At 40.3% G+C, this 21,238-nt stretch overlaps 1 protein-coding gene across 7 annotated transcripts in view; it reads left to right on the top strand.

Moving 5' to 3' along the window:
• The window catches only part of LOC103148065 (muscleblind-like protein 1), a 73,640-nt gene extending 52,693 nt beyond the window's left edge, over positions 1-20,947 (top strand). For 2 of the 7 annotated variants that reach the window (XM_016678969.1, XM_016678968.1), the window contains exons 4-11: positions 5,318-5,536; positions 9,712-9,951; positions 12,040-12,093; positions 12,789-12,939; positions 15,040-15,075; positions 16,632-16,723; positions 17,031-17,104; positions 19,143-20,947. In XM_016678969.1, coding sequence (XP_016534455.1) covers positions 5,318-5,536; positions 9,712-9,951; positions 12,040-12,093; positions 12,789-12,939; positions 15,040-15,075; positions 16,632-16,723; positions 17,031-17,087 — 849 coding nt within the window. In that variant the 3' untranslated portion in view covers positions 17,088-17,104; positions 19,143-20,947. The remainder of the gene's footprint in view (positions 1-5,317; positions 5,537-9,711; positions 9,952-12,039; positions 12,094-12,788; positions 12,940-15,039; positions 15,076-16,631; positions 16,724-17,030; positions 17,105-19,142) is intronic. The other 5 variants (XM_007566681.2, XM_007566679.2, XM_016678970.1 and 2 more) reach the window with 5 other exon arrangements.
• The last annotated feature ends 291 nt before the right edge of the window (positions 20,948-21,238 follow it).

Genomic DNA, 21,238 nt, shown 5'->3' with positions numbered 1-21,238 from the left:
ACTTGGATCAAAAATAACCCTATTCAAATGTGAATTCACTGAAAAGGCGAGAAAATAATTCCTAAAAATAAAATAAAAAAGGGTCTCTGAAACCATCCGAAGTCACTTTTTTTGTGCTGTAAGGAGAAAATGATGCATTTAAGATAAAGCAATATTATAAAACAGCTTACAAGATTAAAGAAAAATACAGCAATAATACAATTACAAAAACATACTTAAAATAGTTTTTGATAAAGTTCCAAAACAATTAAAATTTTAATTTTTTTGCTTTTGCCAGTTTTGCTCCACAGCAAGTGAAGTAGCCGAATAAGAACTGTACTGGAGTTGATTCAAAAGCATAAAATTTATTTAAATTATTTTACCACAGCAATTTAGAGTTACCCCCTATATCAGATATATGTGCCAGTGCAACAAAAATGACACAAACGGCATATAAAATCCCCTTCCACAAGATAATTATCATTATGTCATAGGCCCATACTCCACTAACCTCTTTGGACTGGTGAAGACTGCCTCACTTCAGCATGTGGAGTGCTTGAAGGGAGTGATATTCCAGAAACATTTGACCACTTGAGACACACAGAGGGAGTGTGGAGAGAGCATTGCTCTTCCAGATGGTTAGTTGATGACTAAGATTTTTTTTTAAACTGCATAACACCACAGCAAGAAGTAACTTAGTCTCTCTTTCCTTACAAAGTATCACCCTTTTTTTTCTCCAGAGTTCATACAAATTATTTTTGCAAATATGTTCATGTTCATGAGAGCGATGCAAAGCGTTTCATTTCTTCACATTTAGACCCTAGCGGGTCGTTTTTTTTAAAAAGCGCCGGGTGTGCGGCGGGATAAAAGAACCGAGGAGCTGCTCAAACAAGCAAAACGAATTAGCGCTACGGTGCTGCGGCTCTGTAACAACATAATATGAACTATCTGTCGATGCTAACCGTCTAATAAAAAGCATTATGAGCCCCATCACTCACTGCCAGATGTAATGGATCCCTATTCCCTCACCCTCTGGACAGTTTCACAAGTGAAATGAAAGCACTTTTTTTTTTGACACAGATGATGAGACAAGTGGTGGTTGTAGGAGCACAGGAAAAGAAAAAACGGTTCAAGAGATCCTGGGATAGAGAATCGAACTGCACACTCAGAAGAAAAAGGAGGAGGGAAGGAGGAAATCTAAAGTCTGGGGGGAAAAAGGGCGTCCACCTTTGTTCCTTTTACACACGACAAGCTCTCTTTTTAACTTTTCTTTGTAGGCTAAGTCTAAAGGTCTGCTGACATTCCATTACCTTTACTTTACCTACCTGCCCACCTTCTTCCTCTGTCCCTTTATCTCTTCCTGCCTCTTTCACTTACTGCTTTTCTTCTGCTGCTGTGTCCTTCCCTGTCAGGCTGTCTTCTTCCTGCTGTCTTTCCAACACTTTCTCACCATGACATAAACAAAACAAAAAAAAAGAAAAGGCTTTGCATTTCCAAGATGATCCACTGCTTCTTTAAGTCTTGCAATGGATTCTTCAGCCTTTGTTTCTCAGATTTTGTTGATGGGCTCTGGAAAAGAAGAAGAAGAAGAAAAAAAAAGACTCTGAATGAATACACTGAATGAATACAGTGTTACTGCGTCACCCAACAGAGTGAGTGGGAAGCATACATTTCAAGAGGCTGACTCTGGTTCTGCTCATTACATTCATTGGCATTTATTGGCAGCACTAAATCCACCTGTAATCTCTTGAGTTATTGTTATCACCACAAACTTTAATGCAACTTTTTAGAAGCGTTCCTAGTCAGACGAACCTGAGCCAGCTGACAAAACTACCTACTTAAAACCTGATTATTGAGTTAAGATGCGTTTTAGGGGGATCGTATGAAAAAGTGGAAGTTTGCCAGCCTCCCTCCGAGAACTAATCTAAATCTTTAATTTTGGCCGTGTTTGTCCTGGGTCGCTAACCTTTCTATTTATTCTAACCTGGATTTCTGCCAGCATAGCCTTGGGGATAATAACTAATGTAGCGATTTTTTTGTGCTATTTTGTTTTGGTCTCGTATAAAATTCAGATAAAATATATTGTAAATTTACTGTTCACAGCCAAATACAATTGAATTAATTGATATGACAGTTTTAACTCATTATTCAGACACAATGTGGTGAACACATATTTTTCAATTATTTATTTTGTTTGTTTATTGCTTAAAATCAGAAAAAAGTGGAATTAAATTCAATCGTGGTGTTTTTTTTTTTTTTTTTTTTACCAAATCTGAACAAGGTTTGACGTTTTTGGCTGTCAAAACCTGAAATTAATTTGTCTAACAATATCTTAGCTCCGTTGACATTATGTTTTTTTCAGCTGTCAACCAAATGCAAAACTAGATTTCAAAATATTATGTGTGCCGATTTGTTAAACAGTGACAAGACAGACTGCATGAGAATCACATTCAGTCAGAAACAAATTCTCCTGGATGAGAACACAGGCAAAATGTTTTCCTTCGAAAATGAAAAGTGGGTTAAATGCAATTTCAAATAATAATAATACTAATAACTTAAACTAGTTGAATTGTGATAATTCCCACAGTGAGGCTTGGTTATGTTTGGGTGTTTTTTTTTAACTGGCACCAGATAAATGTAGAGTGAGGATTTGGATGTGTGAAGTGTGACACTTTGCAAAAAAAACAAAAAAACTCTTCACTTTAGCCTGTTTTTACAAATGGCCAAAGCTGTTTGAAAATATGTTTTCTTTTCTTTTTTTTTTTTTGCAACAAAATGTATTTGTTTTGACAGTGATGCTTCGTTCCACCTTTTTATAATACAGAATAAGATCACCCATATATTAAAATGTCACACTGAATAAGCTCCAGACAGAGAATGCAGTTAGTTTTCCTTAACTCCAGGCCAACACAGAATCAGCTTGGCTCCATAGTAGCAAGGTTGAATGTTTTAAAGTGCAAATAACCACATTACTGTCCCAACAGAGAATACAATCAGAAAGTATTTCGTGAGAAAATACATTCATTACATCAGCACCACCCTCTTCTCCCCCTCGCTTAGTTCAGTGGTTTTAGGCCAGAGAGAATCTGCGGTATCACATAAAGAGGCATTCCGAAAAAGGCCATAAGAGAGGTCACAGCTCCTTGCTGCGTGACATCACTGCATTATTAAAATCTCATGACTGTGAGCCGTTCGCAGTGACATCATGTCTTTCCCCCACCGCTCCAGCTGCAAATACCTCCAGTGGATATCTCAGCTACGTCCTACCTACCCAAATCTGGACTCCTCAGGCATTCCTGAGTGGCGGGGGGGACCTGGAGGAATTAGACGCTTCAAAACATCATGTCTTACTTTCCTGAGAATAAGCAGAGCAGTGAGGCGGCTTCGAGGAAGAATGTAGCTGTCCAGCTCTGGCTGCTTCTGCTCCCCTATTACTCACCGTGTCCTCCCAGCTGACAGTCCTCGGTTCGGGGGCCGAGGTCAAGAGCGTGCGGGGAAAACCTTCGGTGCTCCGTGTCAGCTTGCTTACGCCTCGGCCTCCGTTTTGGAAGATTGCGAGGAGAAAGGAGATGTGAGGAGGATGTTTTCTCGGGTAAATTCCTTTACAGCACAAACAGGCAGAGCAGAGAAGCGCCTCTCCCACATCACGCGAATTCACGGCTTGACTTCCATCATTACTGCTGCTGCGATGTGTGTGACTCTAGTCCACGAAAGCTGTGATCAAAGACATAAGATGGCAACACATGCTTTATTTGTCAAACGCTTGCAGATTTTATTTATTCACGTTGTAGTACGCGCAGTCTGAAGCATCTTCACCAATGTCACTAAGTGTTGTTGGGACATCGTTGTAGATAAAACACACAGTAGTGAAGGAAAGCGACGCTGGGTGATCAAAAAATGTATACAAATAAAAATCAGAAAAAAGTTTGGGTCAACGTATTTTCGACTTGATCGGTCAGTGCTTTGTAGAAGCACCTTTCACATATGCAGATGGGATTTTTGAAGTTATAGAAACAATGGATCAAATAGATGAAAAGAGACAAAATTGGAAGCATAATTTTAAAACAAAAGAACTTCATTAGCGGTGTGGAAGTGCCACGTTTTTTGAACAAACAAAGCTCCTATGTGTGTACGTAATTAATGACAAAATCAAAAATTAGCCCACAAAACAAGCAGCTCATAAAAATCTAAACAATCCCCAAAGCTGCACAATCTTGTTTATGTCATAAAATCCCCCATCGTGTGTTTCATCTACATGACAATTAAAAACGATGGCACCTCAACTTCCAAATACCAAAGTGGTCTAGTCAAAACCTAGGCTTTTTAACTGCTGAAAACATTCAAATTGATCTCAAACATGTACCTAAATTTCTCATGGTAGATCCAGCTAATTTAATTTAATCCAGAGTGAATCTTCATGTTTGTAATCAAAGAGGTATTTTTTATTTACTTTACATCTTGTGCACATTTATGGACATGATTAAAATGATTGAAAACAGTTTTAATTGTCTGGTAAGTGAGAAGTGCAGAAGACTCACTCTGGATGAAATTCCTTTGCAGATCTGTTAAAACAACGAATTACATATGTTTGAAGGGGAATTAATAATTTTGTGGCCTCAGAGTCGAGGTTTGAACCACGACGCTTTGATCTTATGAGGTTAATGCAGTAGCAGGAAAAGCCGTAATGCCAGCCCGATCCCGTACGCCGCACCTGTACCCAACACGTCGTTTTGTGGTTCCTCTTCCTCTCTCCTGCTTCTCCTCTTCCTCTTCTATCTAATTAAAGCCCCTCCCCCCCTTATCGGTTAACTTGGATCGCCACATCTCGGTGCTTTTGCAGATATCTCAAAGCGTTTCCATTTTCAGCATGTGTTCAAAGCTCGGGGTTTTGCCTTCCAACCCGACTCGACTTGAAACTTCGTCACAACTTTCTCCCTCACCTCGCTGCCGTGTTCCTTGGTTTCCATAATATAACGCCTTTTTTGTTCACTGATGTCCTCTGACAAAAACCTCTGAGACCTTCACAGAACATCTGGATTTATAGTGAGATGAATTTATGCAGATACCAGCAACTGGAATCAAGTGGTGTTAATGTGTTTCATTTAGGTTTAGAGGTTAAAATGTGCACACTTTTCCAATTTAGACTTGGGGGGGAAAAAATTCAAAAATTCCATTCAGCTCACATTAGTGCTACTTGGTGTTAACCCATCAGATAAAATTAAATTCTGTTGACGTAACGTGATTAAAGTTTAAGGTCTATTAATACTGTACATCTGGAAAGTATGTTTCTGGTAGATTTTGCTTAATTTTATCTGTTTTTCTTTTTTGTGTTGTGCAGCCCATGTTTTCAGTCACGCCCAGCCTTGCAACCAACGCCGCCGCAGCGGCAGCAGCCGCTGCATTTAACCCCTACCTTGGCCCCGTGTCACCTGGCTTGATGCCCGCCGACATCTTGCCAAGCGCGCCCGTACTGGTCACCAGCAACCCCAGCGTTCCAGTACCTGCTGCCGCCGCCGCCGCCGCCGCACAGAAGCTCATGAGGACAGACAGACTGGAGGTGAGAAAGACAAAAAGAAAAGAACAAAAGAAAAACCCCAGATATTTCAAGCTGTTGATCACACAGATGAAAAGGATTAGCGTTATAATTTTGTCAGTCCCAAATCAGCCCCAGATTAGGAAATAAATTAGCAAAGCTCCAGTAAACGTCGCGCCCGCCAAGGATCTTATTTTTTTTTTCTCTCTCTCTTTTTTTCCAAGCTGCAAAAACAGACGAGGCTTTGAAACGTCGACCGACGCCTATTTTGAATAATAAAGGCAGGAGTTGGAAAGTCTTGCCTCAACAGTTTTTGTTTGTAGGCTTTAATTATGCATCTTGTATACAGTTTCTGTCACAGTAACTACACCTTATTATCATAACTCAGTCACTGCCAAGAATTAAGTAAAGGGGGGGGGGGGGGGGGGGACGACACTAATGAGATTATCTCTCAATAAACATTAAACGTGTTCCAATTAACAGGCTGCAGACGACTGTGTTTGGCAAAATCTCAAGTAGTTCGGCACAAAAGGTGTGTTCCTGTGTAAAAAAATAAAACTTCCCGTCTTCGATGAAAAACAATTAGTCATTTGAAACCTGATGACCGCCCCTCCCCTTGCTCGCTAATTGGACGGTAAGTCAATCTCATCCATTATGTAAGCTGCACTCGGGGAAACACTCGCAGCGGAATAACGGCCAAATCTTTGGAGGGCAGGCAGGAGGCGTGTGAGGACGCCGGGAAGCTTGCATTTTGCACTTGTGATGTTTGGTGGCGGGGTAATTAACGGGGGCGGGGGAGGGGGGCACGACAAGGGCCGAGCAAGTCACCGGATTGCGGTGGACGGGCGGGGGACGTGTGACATGGAGGACTGGGTCAATGACGGGAAAAGAGAAATGGAGCGAGCGATCGGAAATCGATCCTCAGACCTGTTGTGGTCGTCAGAGGGTTGGAGGTGAACGCAGACAAGGATAACAAGAACAGAAAAGGAAATGGCACAGATTGGATGTCACGGACAGAGGAGTGGTCAGGCTTGATTGCAGGCTAAAATGGTGTCACTTATGTCTACAACTGTTTTCTTGACGTTGGTATCTCACAGGCAAAAGTGGTAAAATACGGAAAGTATTAATGCCTCTTGAAACATCTTTACATTTTGTCACATAACACATAAATGTATTTTATCTGAATTTTTTTTAGCCAAATGCAACACAAAGTGCTAAATGTTTTGTGAATTGGAAGGGAATTACCGCACTGGATTTCATTTTCTTTTGCAAACTGATTTGGAGGATTGTGGCATGCGTTTTCGTTCCGTCCTCTTCACTCTGACACCCCTAAATGAAATCCAATGCCATCAAATCCCTCAATAAGTTACCTATTTTGTAAACAGGATCTACTTTTGAGTATTTCTCAGAACAGCTGTGCAAAAATCAGATCACACAAAAATCCGTTTGAGAGCATTAGTGCATAAATAGCGTCATGCTAACCAAAGAACATAGCAGAGAGCAGCGATGGGAGAATTTAACAGGAAAACATTTCGTTGAGTCATCCACAAAAAAAAAAAGTGTCAAGAAGAGAGCCATTGTTTTAAGACAGGAGTCCAGTTTAAAAGTTTTCTCCATGCAATGCAAGAGACATGGAAAAAATGAACCTGTTTGTCTCAGAGGAACTTTTTGGATCTTTAACAAAAAGTTTGGAAACCAATTTTTGAACCAGTTTTCCCAACCATGAAACACAGTGGTAGAATTTCACATTTAAATGACGGTAAACTTATTTTTTCCACTTTGCAGTTTTGTGCTGCTGTGTGCCATTAGGATAAACCCAAAGAAACGTGTTGAAGTTTGTGGCCATCATGTGGCTTTATTCAAGCTTTTCCACTGTATTTATGAGTTTAATCAAGTGCCAATAATTCTTGTTTATTTAACTTAAAAAAAAAAACAAGAAGAAGAAAAAAACATGCCTGTTTCTGTACTTTCGCACCAGAATTTCTTAAAAACATCTTAGAGAGACTTGCCTGCCTTGACTTAGAGTCTAAAGTGTGTCGTCTAAAATAAACATACCAGAAATTCCAATGGAAAAAAAAAACAAAAAAACTCTCATACCAGTCAGTAGATAATTCATTGTGGCTGGCAGAAGGTCCAATTTTAGAAGACAATCTTGCAGACTGTTTTCTCCAGAAATATTTCTTTGTCGTCTCTCAGACTTCTCTTCCTAATCCGCTTCACTACATCATTATCTCCATGTGCATTAAATCATTTGTTCCTTACCTGCAGCCCTGGTGACACAAATGTCCCACAGGGACAGCTACCGTGGGGCCAGAAATATGATTAAGGGCCCCTTTGTGTGTTTGTGGAGTGAATTAGTTTTACTGATTTAACTCCTGCTAATGCATAACTGTAAGGAGACGCTCGCCGGCTCACACCTGCCGCCCCCGAATGCCTAATTTGTTATCGTTTAGTCGTCTCTTGCCTTCTAATCTTTTTCGGTGGCACCTCTGTCTCCTCACTCGCCATCTGTCAGTCGCTTACTCTTTATTCATCAGCCCTGCTAATATCTTCTGTTCTCCCTCGCCTGCCTGCCTGCCCCGCCAACATCAGCCCGACAACAAGGCGATCTCGCTTAAAAAAAAAACAACAGCAAACAAACTAAGGAAAAAAAAAAACAACAAGGAGATGTAGCAAGGGTAAGAGGAGTAAGACGGATGTAATGTCAGTTTTCAACGTCAGTCGGTGTTGGTGAACGGGGGTTGTCTCGTCAGAGTTGTTTTCCAGACAACAGATGTGTAAACAGGCCTTGTGCCGTCATAGAAACGGTGGTTGGTTCAACCCGCCATGAAAATATGTTTCACTCTGCGAGGGCTAATGGTGAAAACGCAGCTTAGAAAAACAGCCAGGTGGAGACATGCTTCTTTAGGGTCAATCATTGCTTTGAGTCACCGGAGAAAATGTTTTTTTGTGTGCGTGTGTGTGTGTGTGTGTGTGTGTGCCCACGTTTTGTGCGTCTCTCTGTGTTATTTATTATGTGTGTTCAGGTGATTGCGTCAGTTAAAGCCTCCCCAGAGCCTAACCATCCACATATTTCCCATGGGCCTCACTTAAGCCAGTAAATTTCATACTGAAGCAATTACATCCCTCCTTAGCTTCCTTCCGAGGTCGTGGAGATGCTGCCCCCTTCTGTCCATCATGAGAACAACAACAAAAAGGCTCAATAAATGCAAGTCGGCATGTCAATCAACAGAAGTGGACAAGTTTGTCACAAAGTTTGGATGGTTACTGGCATGTGAAGCTCTGAAGTCAAATTGATCATCTAATTTTTTTCATATTTTGTCCTTTTGCCACCAAATTCTTATTTTATTTTATTGGAATTGCATGTAACAGACTACAACTTAGTGTTGTTCTTTTAACTCTGTTCATTCTATAATTTTTGATTATACAAATTTAGGGAACAATTAGCATGACAAAGATCACAAAACACACCAGACAGATCAGGGTTGAGGTTGTAAGGAAGCTCTAAGCAGTGTTAGAGATTACAAAGAAATCCGTCTCAGTTTAATCTGCAATATGAGAAGGCACAGAATATGACACGACTCCAAAGTCACAGAGAAACGGATGTCCACATAAACTCGCAGGTCAACTAGGACATTTCTAATCAGGAAGCAACAAAGAAGTCATTGTTACAGAGGAGTGTGCATCTCACATGGGAGAGTTATCCGTTGACAGGAAAGCTGTTTGTTGTGCTCTGAATGAATCTGGTAGGACAGACACTACAGAGTGGGAGGAGATCCCCGTTCAGATCAAATTAAAAAGTAACTTTCTGATCCCTGAGCATGCCTCTCCCCTGGTGGGCATGCTGTTCTGCTGCAAGGACAGGTACACTGGAAAAGTTCATGTGAAGATGAGGGAAGTAATGATTTTTTTTTTAAAAGACCACCAGAACTTGAAAGACCTGAGACAGGACAAAGACCCTAAACATACAGCCAGACATACGAGGAAGTGGTTTAGGTCAAATCATCAATCAAGTCCACACCACAACCCAACTGAGTGCCTGTAAACAACAGGTAGGAGCACCTGTTGTTTACAACAAACGTGAACCCTTTGGCAAGGCACTGTAAACGGAGCAGCAGCTCAATCACTTCCATCTTGTCCCGTCCTTATGTTAACGTCTAAGGACGGTGTAAATGTTCCCTGTTTTGTTTGTCGCCCAGGTTTGCCGGGAATACCAGCGAGGCAACTGCACTCGAGGGGAGAACGATTGCCGCTTTGCCCATCCGTCAGACAGCACTATGATTGACACAAACGACAACACAGTCACTGTGTGCATGGACTACATAAAGGGCCGCTGCTCGAGGGAGAAGTGCAAGTACTTTCACCCCCCGGCTCACCTGCAGGCCAAAATCAAAGCCGCCCAGCACCAAGTCAACCAGGCCGCGGCCGCCGCAGCCTTGGTAGGTATCTGTCCGACAATGATGCCGCCAAAACAAAGGAGCTCATGGAAGAGATAAATTCAGAGAGCTATTCCCAGCTCATTCCTGATTTGCTTTATGAAATTTTGAAATGCGGAGCAATCAAAACATGCCAACGAACTTGTTATGTGCAGAGGAAGACGGTTCTATCCTACTCATGAAAATCTCCATTATATCTGCAGTGTACAACTATAACTCACTATGCAATTAAAGACACACATGCTTACTTGACTGTGCTAGCATGTGACTGAGCCTTCTGCTCCTCTCTTCACTCGCCCTTGTTCTGCTGCTTCATTAGCCGTGTATTTTGCTGTCCACAGTCAATAGTTAGCCTGTGCTAACATTTTTTTTTGCTGAGAGGACAACTGTGTGGAGACTACTGCTCAAATTGGTGTAGTTTCTGCAATGCAGAGATCGCTTCCTCTAGGGACACACAATGAAGTTTTGCTTAGCTCAGTGCTGTAATGACATTGTGCAGGTAAATCCAGAGAGGAGGATTAGCTCTCGTGCTGAGATGTTCCTGCATATGCCTAAAAGAAAAACCATATTGTGTTTACTCCTGTTTAATCATCGAAAGAAAGAAAAAAGAAGAGTAGAAAGTGAGACTCGTATATAGATTGTTAGGGAAAGAGTGAAATATTCCAAGACTTTATTACTTGGAAGTTTGACGATTACAGATAGTAACAACCCAAAATTCTGTGCCTTGGAAACTTAGACTTTTACACCAATTAAGAAAAAATAAATAAAACTTGTTTATTGTATAAATGTTATACATGTTATATATGTTATGAAGCTTTCATTTAAAATTCAAAATCACAGACACCAATGCGGCTGCAGGTTATGTAAAGCACCAATAGGGCCAACCATGTAAAACTCACAGATTAAAGTTGCCAGTAAATAACCTCCAGTGGCTTAATAAGGTTTAATACGTTGCAGTAAATAAAACATTGAAGTACCTAATTAAGATTAGAGCATAATGTCAAATAGATTGTCATTGGTACAAGAACCTCGTTGGCAGATAATGTGTCACAAGGCCGTAAATTAAAAATGAACGCCGCCAACCACTCTTATGGGCACCCATAAAGATGTATAAAAGACAGATGAAAAATCTCACACTGAAAGATTTAGAAAAATACAACCATGATGCAAAATGAGAGTAAGTCCTGCATCAAAAAAATAGCTTGAATAAACTTATATCGGCACCCTGAGATGGAATGACGACTTGTCCGAGTTTGACCCGACCTCTCACCTCTCACATTGACTGACGATGGACGGATGATTGGAAACTTAATAACTGCCATAGTTGTTGATTTTAAGGTTTTCTGCAGGTTTTGTGAAAGCAGACGTGAAAGACAAACAAAAAAGTTGTGTTTTTCTAGAGTGTGTTCAGCTACAACTCTTCTGTGGGTAACAGGAAACACTGTTAGGAGACGATAAGACAAAAATAAAGTACTGAGTTTATCATTCAGCAGAATAAAATACAACAGTTTCTTTCCACAGTTGTGTCTAAACCTAATGCCGCTACATCGTATATAAAATAATGAGCAGCGATCAGAGCAGGAAGCCTCGGCTTTGAGGGATAACTGATGGGTTTTGCGGCTTAAGCAGAGAAATATCGACTCTAGTCTCCTGAAAGCCCAGTCAATAAACTTCAGCTTCAAATACTATCATCGAAACATTGTTCTGGTTAAACCTGCATTGACAGTGATTGGTAGTGTTTCTTTTCCCCTTCATTGAACTGAAATAAGAAGGTCAGCTGATCCTCCTGTCTGAACAGGAATATCTTTTTTCCAGCTCCGATTGACGAACATGAATTTTCTCGCTAACTGTAAACGGGTGTGTGTTCATTCCAGTAACCCTATGTGCATGCTGTAGTCTTGTAAGTGGTGTATATTGCATTCAAATGATTTGTTTATTTTGTTTGTTTGTTTGTTTGTTTGTTTTCCGACCCACACTGCACTGCTGCCCCCCCTCATCCCCATGATGCCCTTTCGCTTGCTGGTTTATGTTATTGCGCTTGAACCCCATTGGCCCATTGCCGCATCACGCGCTCGCTGCCTGCTAATTAAGACTCAGTCGGCTGTCAAATCGCTGAAGCGACCCCTCGACGCAACTTTTGACCTGGTACTATGACCTTTCACCTTTTAGCCTGGCATGTCGCCATGGTGTTACACATGTCATTGACTGATGAAACTGCGGGAGCGCCGATTGGCGATGAACTCATGAGACGCCTCGATTCTGTTTACAGAGAACTTTCTCGCTCCAGAAATTAAGTTCAAAACACCAGAAATTATTTGATTCACAAATGAAAACTCAGAATTTAGTTCATCGCCTTTTGGTGAGCCTTCAGTTGCGGTCTTTGTTAGTGTCTTGGTAGTCTTTGCATGTTGGTGTTATTTTTTATTTTGCATGAATAATTGTTGAGAAAGATGTCATAACAATATTAACATGCCCCACGCTAAATATTTTATTTCTCTTCACTGACCGATGATGAGAACTAGATCTTGTACTATCATTGTCCATATATTTTTTAATAAAATTGTGATGTCTTATCCTTTAGAAGCTGTTTAGTACCAGTCATGTAGCTATGTTTATTGCCAGTGTTGCTGATCTAGCTCGATAGCACCACATCACGTGCTGCCCTAACTTTAATGCAGCCCGCTGCTAATTGGTTTTATTTGTATTATCTGTAGCAAGGTGAAAACTTTGCTTTCTAATGGAGTTCTCGTCTTCTCTCTCATCTGACTCTCGCTGTCGCCACTCTTTGTTTTCCTCTCTCCTCTCCCGTCCCTTTCTTCTGGTGTCGTCCCCCTGATCAGGGGCTCCCTCCCGTCTTGCCTCCTTTACCAAAGAGACCTGCACTTGAAAAAGCCAACGGTGCCAACACTATGTTCAATGCTGGCGTTTTCCAGTACCAACAGGCCCTGGCCAACATGCAGTTTCAGCAGCAGGCTGCCTTCATACCATCAGGTAGGACCTTGTTTTGTTTTTTTATATATATATTTATTTAAATATCGTCATAATGCAGGCTGCCCAATCACTCCTGGATGTATGTTTTAGCATCACTAAAGAATGGCTGAATGTGTGTTTTTTGTGTGTGTCAGTGTCATGCTAAACAACTTGCATGATCTTTACTGTGTATGGTTCTTTAGCCACGTATTCACACACCTTTAACTTTTTTTTTCTCAAATGTATTCATGTAATATTCAGAAACCTCAATTTGTAAGACCAACACAAACTAGTGAATTGTTGTGAAGTGGAATGAAAATGAGGAAATATTTGGAGTAAAAAAAAAAAAAGCTGAAAAGCCAGACTGGAACTATTTGACCTTTTTGGATCCAGAGCTCAGTCAGATTTAATAGAGAGAGCATTGATTTTTCAAGTTGTGGCACAGATGATCAGTGAGGTTCAAGTCAGGACTTGGCCTGAGCCATTCAATAGAAAATAAATAAATATGTGTTGGTATAAAGCGTTTCATTGTTTTGGGTCAATCTCCAGCCAGCAGGTGAACCTTCACTAAAGCCCCGACTGGTTTTCTGCTTCCAACAGGTTTTCATTTTGGGAATTTTCTTTTCTTTTTTTTTGGCTCTGGAGGCCTTTATTTGAAAGTCCTATGACACAAAAGTAGGAAAATAAGAGAAAGGAAAAACATGCGGCAAAGGTCACCATGACGATATGTATTTTACCGGTTCAATGAAGAGCTCAGAAGGTCGTCGGTTTTCTATGGTTTTACAAGCTGGGAGTTCTTACGGCTTTATTTCAACAGTGTTTTTTTTTTTTCTTGACGCCTTTTGGTGAATGAATTTGTGGATTGTAAAACTAATAGATCAATAGATCCTGCAGTTTCCATGAGTCATTTAACTGATTGCCACACTCTGTCCAATTTAGGTGGACATTTGTATCTTCTCTTGGTAGGTTTGCAGTTGTGCCGTTCTTGTTTTGTTGAGGGACAGTAGAATGTAATCAAACAGAATAGAATAGAAATAACACTAATTGTCTCTCTGTGGGGAATTAACTGAATAGTGCTAGATGTTCAAAGACCTGCCTGGTGCCTTCCTTAGTGATGCTGCTTGTTTACTCATGTTCTCCATCAAACCTCTGAGATCAAATAGAGATCGAGTCTATTTGTGAATTAGGTGCGACTGGGAGCAGTGGATCTGATGTGGGGATATAAAAATGAAAAGGTTTCAGCGACAAAATGCAGTTCTCAGTTGCGAAAATTAGAATAAGTTCAAGGGGTATGAATGCCTTTGCAAGTCAATATTTAGACACAGCATGCATTTAAGTTTTGTGGCAGATTGACAAACATTTGCTCTGGAGGCTATTTTAGGCCAAACCAAGCAAGTGATGTATCATCTTCTTTACAAATTGCTTTCTGTTGCAAACAAAACAAAACAAAAAAAACAAGTGATCAGACAATCAGGGCACCTAATTGGCTTCTAGCTTAGTTAAACAGATGTTGACATTTGACAGACAGGATCTTACTGGATCATCAAAAATAAGAAGGATGCACCCTCCACCTAAAGAGTGTGGTATAATCAAACACACACGCACACACAAGGACAGCCGTGTTGCAGAGTACATCTCTAGACGTTGCAGAGTCATCTTACAGTGTGGCCAGAGTTCTCATCTGACAGCCTAAGAATAGCTCGCCATCGATTCCCAGCAGTTCCTCGTATGTCTCACTCCACTGGGCTGTCAGGTCACCACAGCGCACTTAGGGGATTCAAAGAAGGAGGTCATTCAAATATTTCATGGTGCAAACAGTTGCTGTGAGGCCGCTGGTGAAACGAGGCCACTGCTAGTATTTAATTTTAATTTAATGGACCGGCAAATTCAGGCTGTTATGTACGCTGTTATTCCTGATAATCAGTATCAATGGTCGGCTGGAGCAATTCGATTCAGCCTGGTCGTTTAACCCACCGTGAGTGTGATTTGTTCATGTCCAGGTCAAATCTGGTGATGTGTGATTCTAAAATTTATTTTTTTTTTTCTTTGATGTCTTCTCCCCTCCCTCCCCACACTCCCCTCCCATTCACTCCGATCCCTGTTGCAATGCATGATGGGCAGGCTCGATTTTGTGCATGACACCTGCAACAAGTGTTGGTAGGTGCCAGCTTTCCTTACTAATCATGTTTGAGTCCTTTGTGGTCTCTCCTGTCACTTTTAAGTCATCCTGTGATTTTGAGCACATTCTTCACCCTGCAAAACCTTTGACTGACGTTACAGTCTCTTTACGGCAGCTTCGGCGTGAATTGCAAAACTGTAAATTAAAGTTTAGGTTTTTTTATATATATATCAATTGGAAGTTTTACTGTACTGCTGCAGTACGTCCTTAAGAAATACATTTCTATTCTTTTTAGCTCTGTGAGTCACCTAATGCTTGTTGCAGTTTTAATTCACCTGCTGCATTATGTCTCCATCTGAAGCGCTCTAACCTCTGCAGTACTTCATTTTACTGTCAGGCTGTAAAAAAGCCACTTAAAACATGAGAGAATTTGTATTTGCAACAGAAATATTAGAGGGAACTAAATTTGCTACAACAATAATTTGAGATTTCTTTATTTGGCACTTAACATTTTAGCAGCTGGATGAACTTTAGTGTATTCTAAATACTAAGTTTTGAACTTTATGTTGTTCAAGACGTAAAATAGCAACTCACTAGCATTTAGGAGAACCTGGTTGCAGCGATGCACTGCTCAAAGATTTGTGGACGACTTCAAATCTTCGGTTTCTGTAAACCTCAGTAACTGCTAATGCAGATTTGATCCGATTTTGAGAGCCATAATTAAACAGCATTCAATATATCTCCCTCTCTCATCTTTCTGCAGCGACTGCTCTTTAATTATTCAGAGTAGAAGCCGAGGCAATATCCTGCTGTGCGTGTGAGATCTTTAGCAACTTAATATATTAACTTATTTAGACGCTGACATTAAAGAAAAGAAGTAAAAATCTAGCATTTTAAATAACAGTTTCAACCTCACATGGATAACAAAGAGCAACTTTACATCTCCATCAGTTCTACCAAAATGTCCCAGGTGGGTGCAAACATTGATACATAGCTCCAAATAATAGAAAAATTCAGTTAAAAAACAAAATAACTAAAATGTCAAAAGTATGTGATGGAGAAGGAGCAGAATAGCCAGACTGGATGAACAGCCAGGATGCCTCAGTAGAAGAAAAGGTTGCATCTTTCTGATTCTTCATTTTTACACGCCTCACTGCCCTTTAAAAAAAAAACAAAAAAAACGCTGAGTTTTCCTTAAGTCAGCACGTCTGCACCGAAGATTGTTGTTCTCGGCGCAGCCATGGAGGGCTTACTTTAACGGATTTAATGAAAAGATCCGTTTGTGATTCCAGCCTGACTGAGAGTGGAAATATGCATGAATAAAGTGACTTGGACAACATCCTCTCACCCTTTGTTTGCCAATCTATAGTCCGTGTTTCTGACCAAGCTAAGCTCAGTAGCAGATGTTTAAATTCACTCACCAAACGAGAAATTTAAGACTTGCAGCTGCTTTGCAAAAAAAATAACAAAAAAAAACTGGAGACTTCTCTCATGTTTATTAGCAGTCCGAACACAGACATGGAAATGAGGTACAGTGCATGAAAAGCTTTAAATCTCGTGTGGTTCATCTTGCCTGTGTGATCTTTCCTTTAAGTACCCATGATGCACGGTGCTTCTCCAGCCACTGTGTCTGCAGCCACCACACCTGCCACAAGTGTTCCCTTTGCAACAGCAACAGCCAACCAGGTTTGCTCCTCTTCCTGCCTCCTCTCACTTTCTTTCACATTATTATTACTTTTATTTCTTCTTTTTTTCAAATCGGCTCAGGCTTTTTCTGTTTTCCTTTAAATGATGTGATTCTGTTGCGCTTCCTCATAAATAATGCACGAAGAGAAAACAAAGGCTCGTTTCTGATCTTTTGCTAGTTGTCTGTGGTTTTGTTTCTACTCGTCTTTCACATGAAGTGCTGTTTGTCCTCGTTTTGTTCGGTTCATTCGCTAACTCTCTCTGTTTTTCCTTGTCTTCCCGTTTTCTCTTCTCCCCTCTCTGTCAGATTCCAATAATATCTGCGGACCATCTGACTAGTCACAAGTATGTGACCCAGATGTAGGAGTCTCTGTCAGAACAGTATGTACTTCTTCCTGTTGGAGTGTCTTGCACAGTTCCTGTCAAAAACCATTTCAACGCAACGTAGACGGTTCACTGGAGCTAAATGTTTAGGAAAACGATAGAAATTGTTGTCCACACTTATCGGCGTCTGTAGTAAAGGAACTGGGAGAGAATAATTTGGTCAAATGAGGCAAAGAATTAGGTTTTCTGTGGCAAACAAAATCCAGGTTGGACTATTTAACAAAAGTGGGAAATAAAATATTTTATCATTTTTCATGGGACAGTACTGAAAATATGACTTGTACAGTGTAATGAGTCTACAGCTTGTGTAACAGCGTTAATTTTCAGTTCCCTCAAAATAACTCAGCCCACACCCTGTAAGGTCTAAATCATGAGTGACAAAAGTGAGCACACAGTGAAAATGCCCAAACTGGGCCCAATTAGACATTTTCTCTCCCCGCCGTCACGTCACTCGTTTGCGTTAAAAGGTGTCAGGAGTGAATGGGGAGCAGGTGTGTTAAATTTGGTGCCATCGCTCTCAAGCTTTCTCATTCCGGTCACTGCAAGTTCATCGTGGCAGACAGCTCTCTGAGGAGCTGAAGAAAATAAATTTTACTCCACGGAAACAAAGAGCTTGAAGACGTGGGTGGGGTTTAGCCTTTTAGCGATCTCACCGTGCTCCACTGGATCAAACGCCACTGCATCAACTATGGTGAAGAAACCTTTAAGCAGTCGGCCTGCTTCTCTTCTATAAGCTCTGGGAACTTTGTGAAACCTCAGGTTTGAAATAATAACGTGGTGCCACTTGTCAGGAAAACTGATTTTGATCGGGTCCTTCAGCAGGATTCTGTTCAAAAATACAAACATCCCTCCCAATAGAGAGCGGGTTTCAAACCAACTTCTTCCAGAACTTAAATTTATGGAAAACTTTTTCTTTTTTAAAAAAAAGTTAGCAAAATATTGCACTCATTTTTGTTCTGGAAATTTGTCTGATGTTTTTTTGTTTTTTTTTAACTTGAAATTAAACAGTGTAGGATTCACAAAAAGTGACTTTTTTTATTACTGCACAAACAAATTTTCTTCTTATAAAAAAAATCATCATTGCTATATTGCGTCTAGACTTGTATTGTTTATAATTAATCAGAGTTAATCTACATTTAACCACTTTGATGTTTAGAGATAAACCCTTATAAGATCCTCTGATCTCCTCAGCTCCTTCTGTCACACGAAAAGAATAACCACGCAATTTTATGATTCTCGGGATTTAAGATTTATTTGGAATCAACAAAAGATGATCAAAACTTCAATTGAGATGAAAAGATGGGGAAAAAAACTGATGGGAAGTAATTAGAATGGAATCGTGCATCAAATGTTCTGGAGAACAGAGAACGTTAGTCCACACATCAAATTAAGGGGTTGATTTAAATGAGTAAAGTCTAAAACACTAGTTTCAAAATGATAATAGCCTTCACGTTAGCAGGAGCTGTTATGGTTCTCTCTAGCCTCGGCAAAACAAAGTAAGAGAAACTCTCGCTGTTACTTTCCACAGCAACAGATCAATCTATCATTTTCAAACATGAACTCCTTAATCACTCATCTCTGAGCCACCAATCGGACGCAGACCTGGGGAACACAAGTAAATCAAGCTCTCAAAGTTATTACAAACATGTAATTAATGCTAGGAGGAAAAAAAGAGACATGCTAACATGCTGGAACACGTCTGACAGCATTTATAGTTACAATTCATAAATTCATGAATAAATTTTAAGTTTTGAAGAAAAAAAGTGAGACTATTCATATGCCAAAGACTGTAATATCTTGGGTTATGCAGTGTTAGCATAGCTAAGATAATATTTTTCTCATGTTTTTAAGACCTGAACATGTTACATGTGTGGGTGGGAATTTACTTTGACAGGACTAGAGATGGAGACTGTTAAAGTATTCACAGCTCAAAAAGGCAGAGATTCAAAAGGTATAGTAATACATAATAACAAGAAGACTAATATTAATCTAAATGTCTGTGTTTTTTTGTTTTTTTTTCTTTTAACCTGTCCAGATGGAACTGGAGGTGGAGCGTGCTGGTGTCAAGTCCAAGATTAACAGTCAACCTTCATACAAGTAACAGCGAGAGCCGAGCCGGTTTGGAATAACATCTGCATGTTAGCGTAGAAGGAGCAACTCACTAGAGAGGTTTCTCATGTGAAGTTCATGCACAGTTTCACACAACAACAGACAAAAACGAAAACAAAAAAAAACAAAAAACGGAAGAAGAATTAGAAGAGCGTCATTTGTATTTCAAGACTTGCCTCTCGTTTTGCAGAGGCGACTAACCTTTATTCACCAGACACATTTTGAATGTCGACACGAGGTTCATGTGGGGTTGGGGGAGCAGTCGTCAGGACTGAATCGGTACGTCCGCTGACCAAGAATCACGTCTTGCGTTGTCTTGTTTGTTTATCGGTTGTTGGTTTTTCGAATGTCAATGTGTTCATTTGTTTACACCAAGGTGCACCTTGTATCTCAGTTAAAGGTAAAGGAACAGATAATCTGACTGAACCACATATGCATGCACAATGATTTTCTTTATTATTTTTTTTTTTTCTGTTCTTCTCTGGTTCTGTTCTTCTAACAGTGATGAGGGAATTTGCCTGAGCAAGAAAGCAGCTGAATGTCTGTGATGTGTCTTGCAAACCTTTGTAGCCTACCTTTTTATCTCTCAAGCACACGTCTTTAACCTTGCAGGAGTCCCTGTAAAGTGCCATGCATCTCAAAATATACAGGAATTGTACTCAAGCAGTGTTACAAAGTTTTAAACTCAACAATTCCCTTTAATTCATACATGTCTGTTTTAGGGTTTTGTTTTTTTGTTTTTTTTTTCAGGACAGCATGTTGCGTCCAGCCACATGACCTGTCGTTAGCTGGAATTCCCGCTAAGCGCCGCTGATTATTGCACCCCGAATATTCTACTGATTGAAACTTTTTTACATTTTTTGTTTTTACTATATTCTTTAATATCTGTCAGCTGTTGGACCTGCACCCACAACGATCTGTCTTTCTGTGCCAGCATGTTTTTCACATTTTTTCACTCTGCAACTACAAACTCAAATGTGTCGCTTATTCTTCTTTTGTGACAGACCAACACAAAGTAGCGCATCATTTTTTTTTTCTGCAGTTGTTTTGTTGTGCATCTAAAGACTGAAACCTTTTGCCAATTCTTTGCTCTAAAATGGCACAACTGTGAAATAACCTCATGTTCTCAGTTAGATTTAGATGTAAGGCGTCGTAACGCACGAATTGAGTCGTTCTCCTGGTTTCTTGTTTACTTTCATCCATTTTCTCGTGACCTCGGATTGGCCTTCCTGTTCCACTAGAGAAAAGCCTCCCCGCTAAGTGCCGCCTGCATCATGGTCTCATCGTCGGGACAGCGTGTTCAGGTTTGTACGAAGTGTTGGGAGTTCTGCCACAAAACGCTTCATACAACATTTTACAAGCAGGTGACTTTCCGAAAGCCGCTGGAGAAACCTCGAGGTCGTCAAAGTTTTGGACTTCACACACACGCCAAATTTTTCTGCGCTACTTTGTGTTGGTGCGTGACAGAGCAAATTTAATTTAAGCACTCTGAAGTTTTTGTGGTAGTCGTGTAGCGAAATGTGAAAAAGTTCAGTTGAATAATAATGCTTTTTTTCAAGGTAGCGCAAGTTGCATGCAGGCCTGGGCGAGAGACCAAAGAATCTCTCTCTGGGATAAAGACGAAAACAATGAAATAACTGCTGTGAGGCCAAACGGAAATCTGTAAAGAAGAGTCTGCCGGTGGAGGATTGATGATGTTTGTTTTCTTTAAAAAAAAAAAGGAAGAAAAAACACAAGAACATAAGTCGTTTTTCTTATACATGGTTATGCATATTCTAAGACAGAGCGTAGAAGAAAAGTCGGTGTAGTGCGCGCGTGTATATATATGGTCCGACATATTTAAAAGTGTTTTTTTTTTTTATACCTGAGAACTGTTTTTCCGGATAGTCAGCCAAAGTCTTTTTGTGTCACTGTTGTAATGAGTAGACTAGACGGGCTGACTTCATCAGGACGCCCAGCCCAAAGAAGGTTCGGGTGTTTAGAGTAGATCTCTGAAACTGCTTGTTTGTTTTTTTTTTTTTT

This window comes from Poecilia formosa, unplaced genomic scaffold (assembly GCF_000485575.1).
Source record: "Poecilia formosa unplaced genomic scaffold, Poecilia_formosa-5.1.2 Scaffold197, whole genome shotgun sequence".
NCBI lineage: Eukaryota > Metazoa > Chordata > Actinopteri > Cyprinodontiformes > Poeciliidae > Poecilia > Poecilia formosa.
Note: the sequence above shows the minus strand (reverse complement) of the source record. Positions and strands in the feature narration are given on the sequence as shown.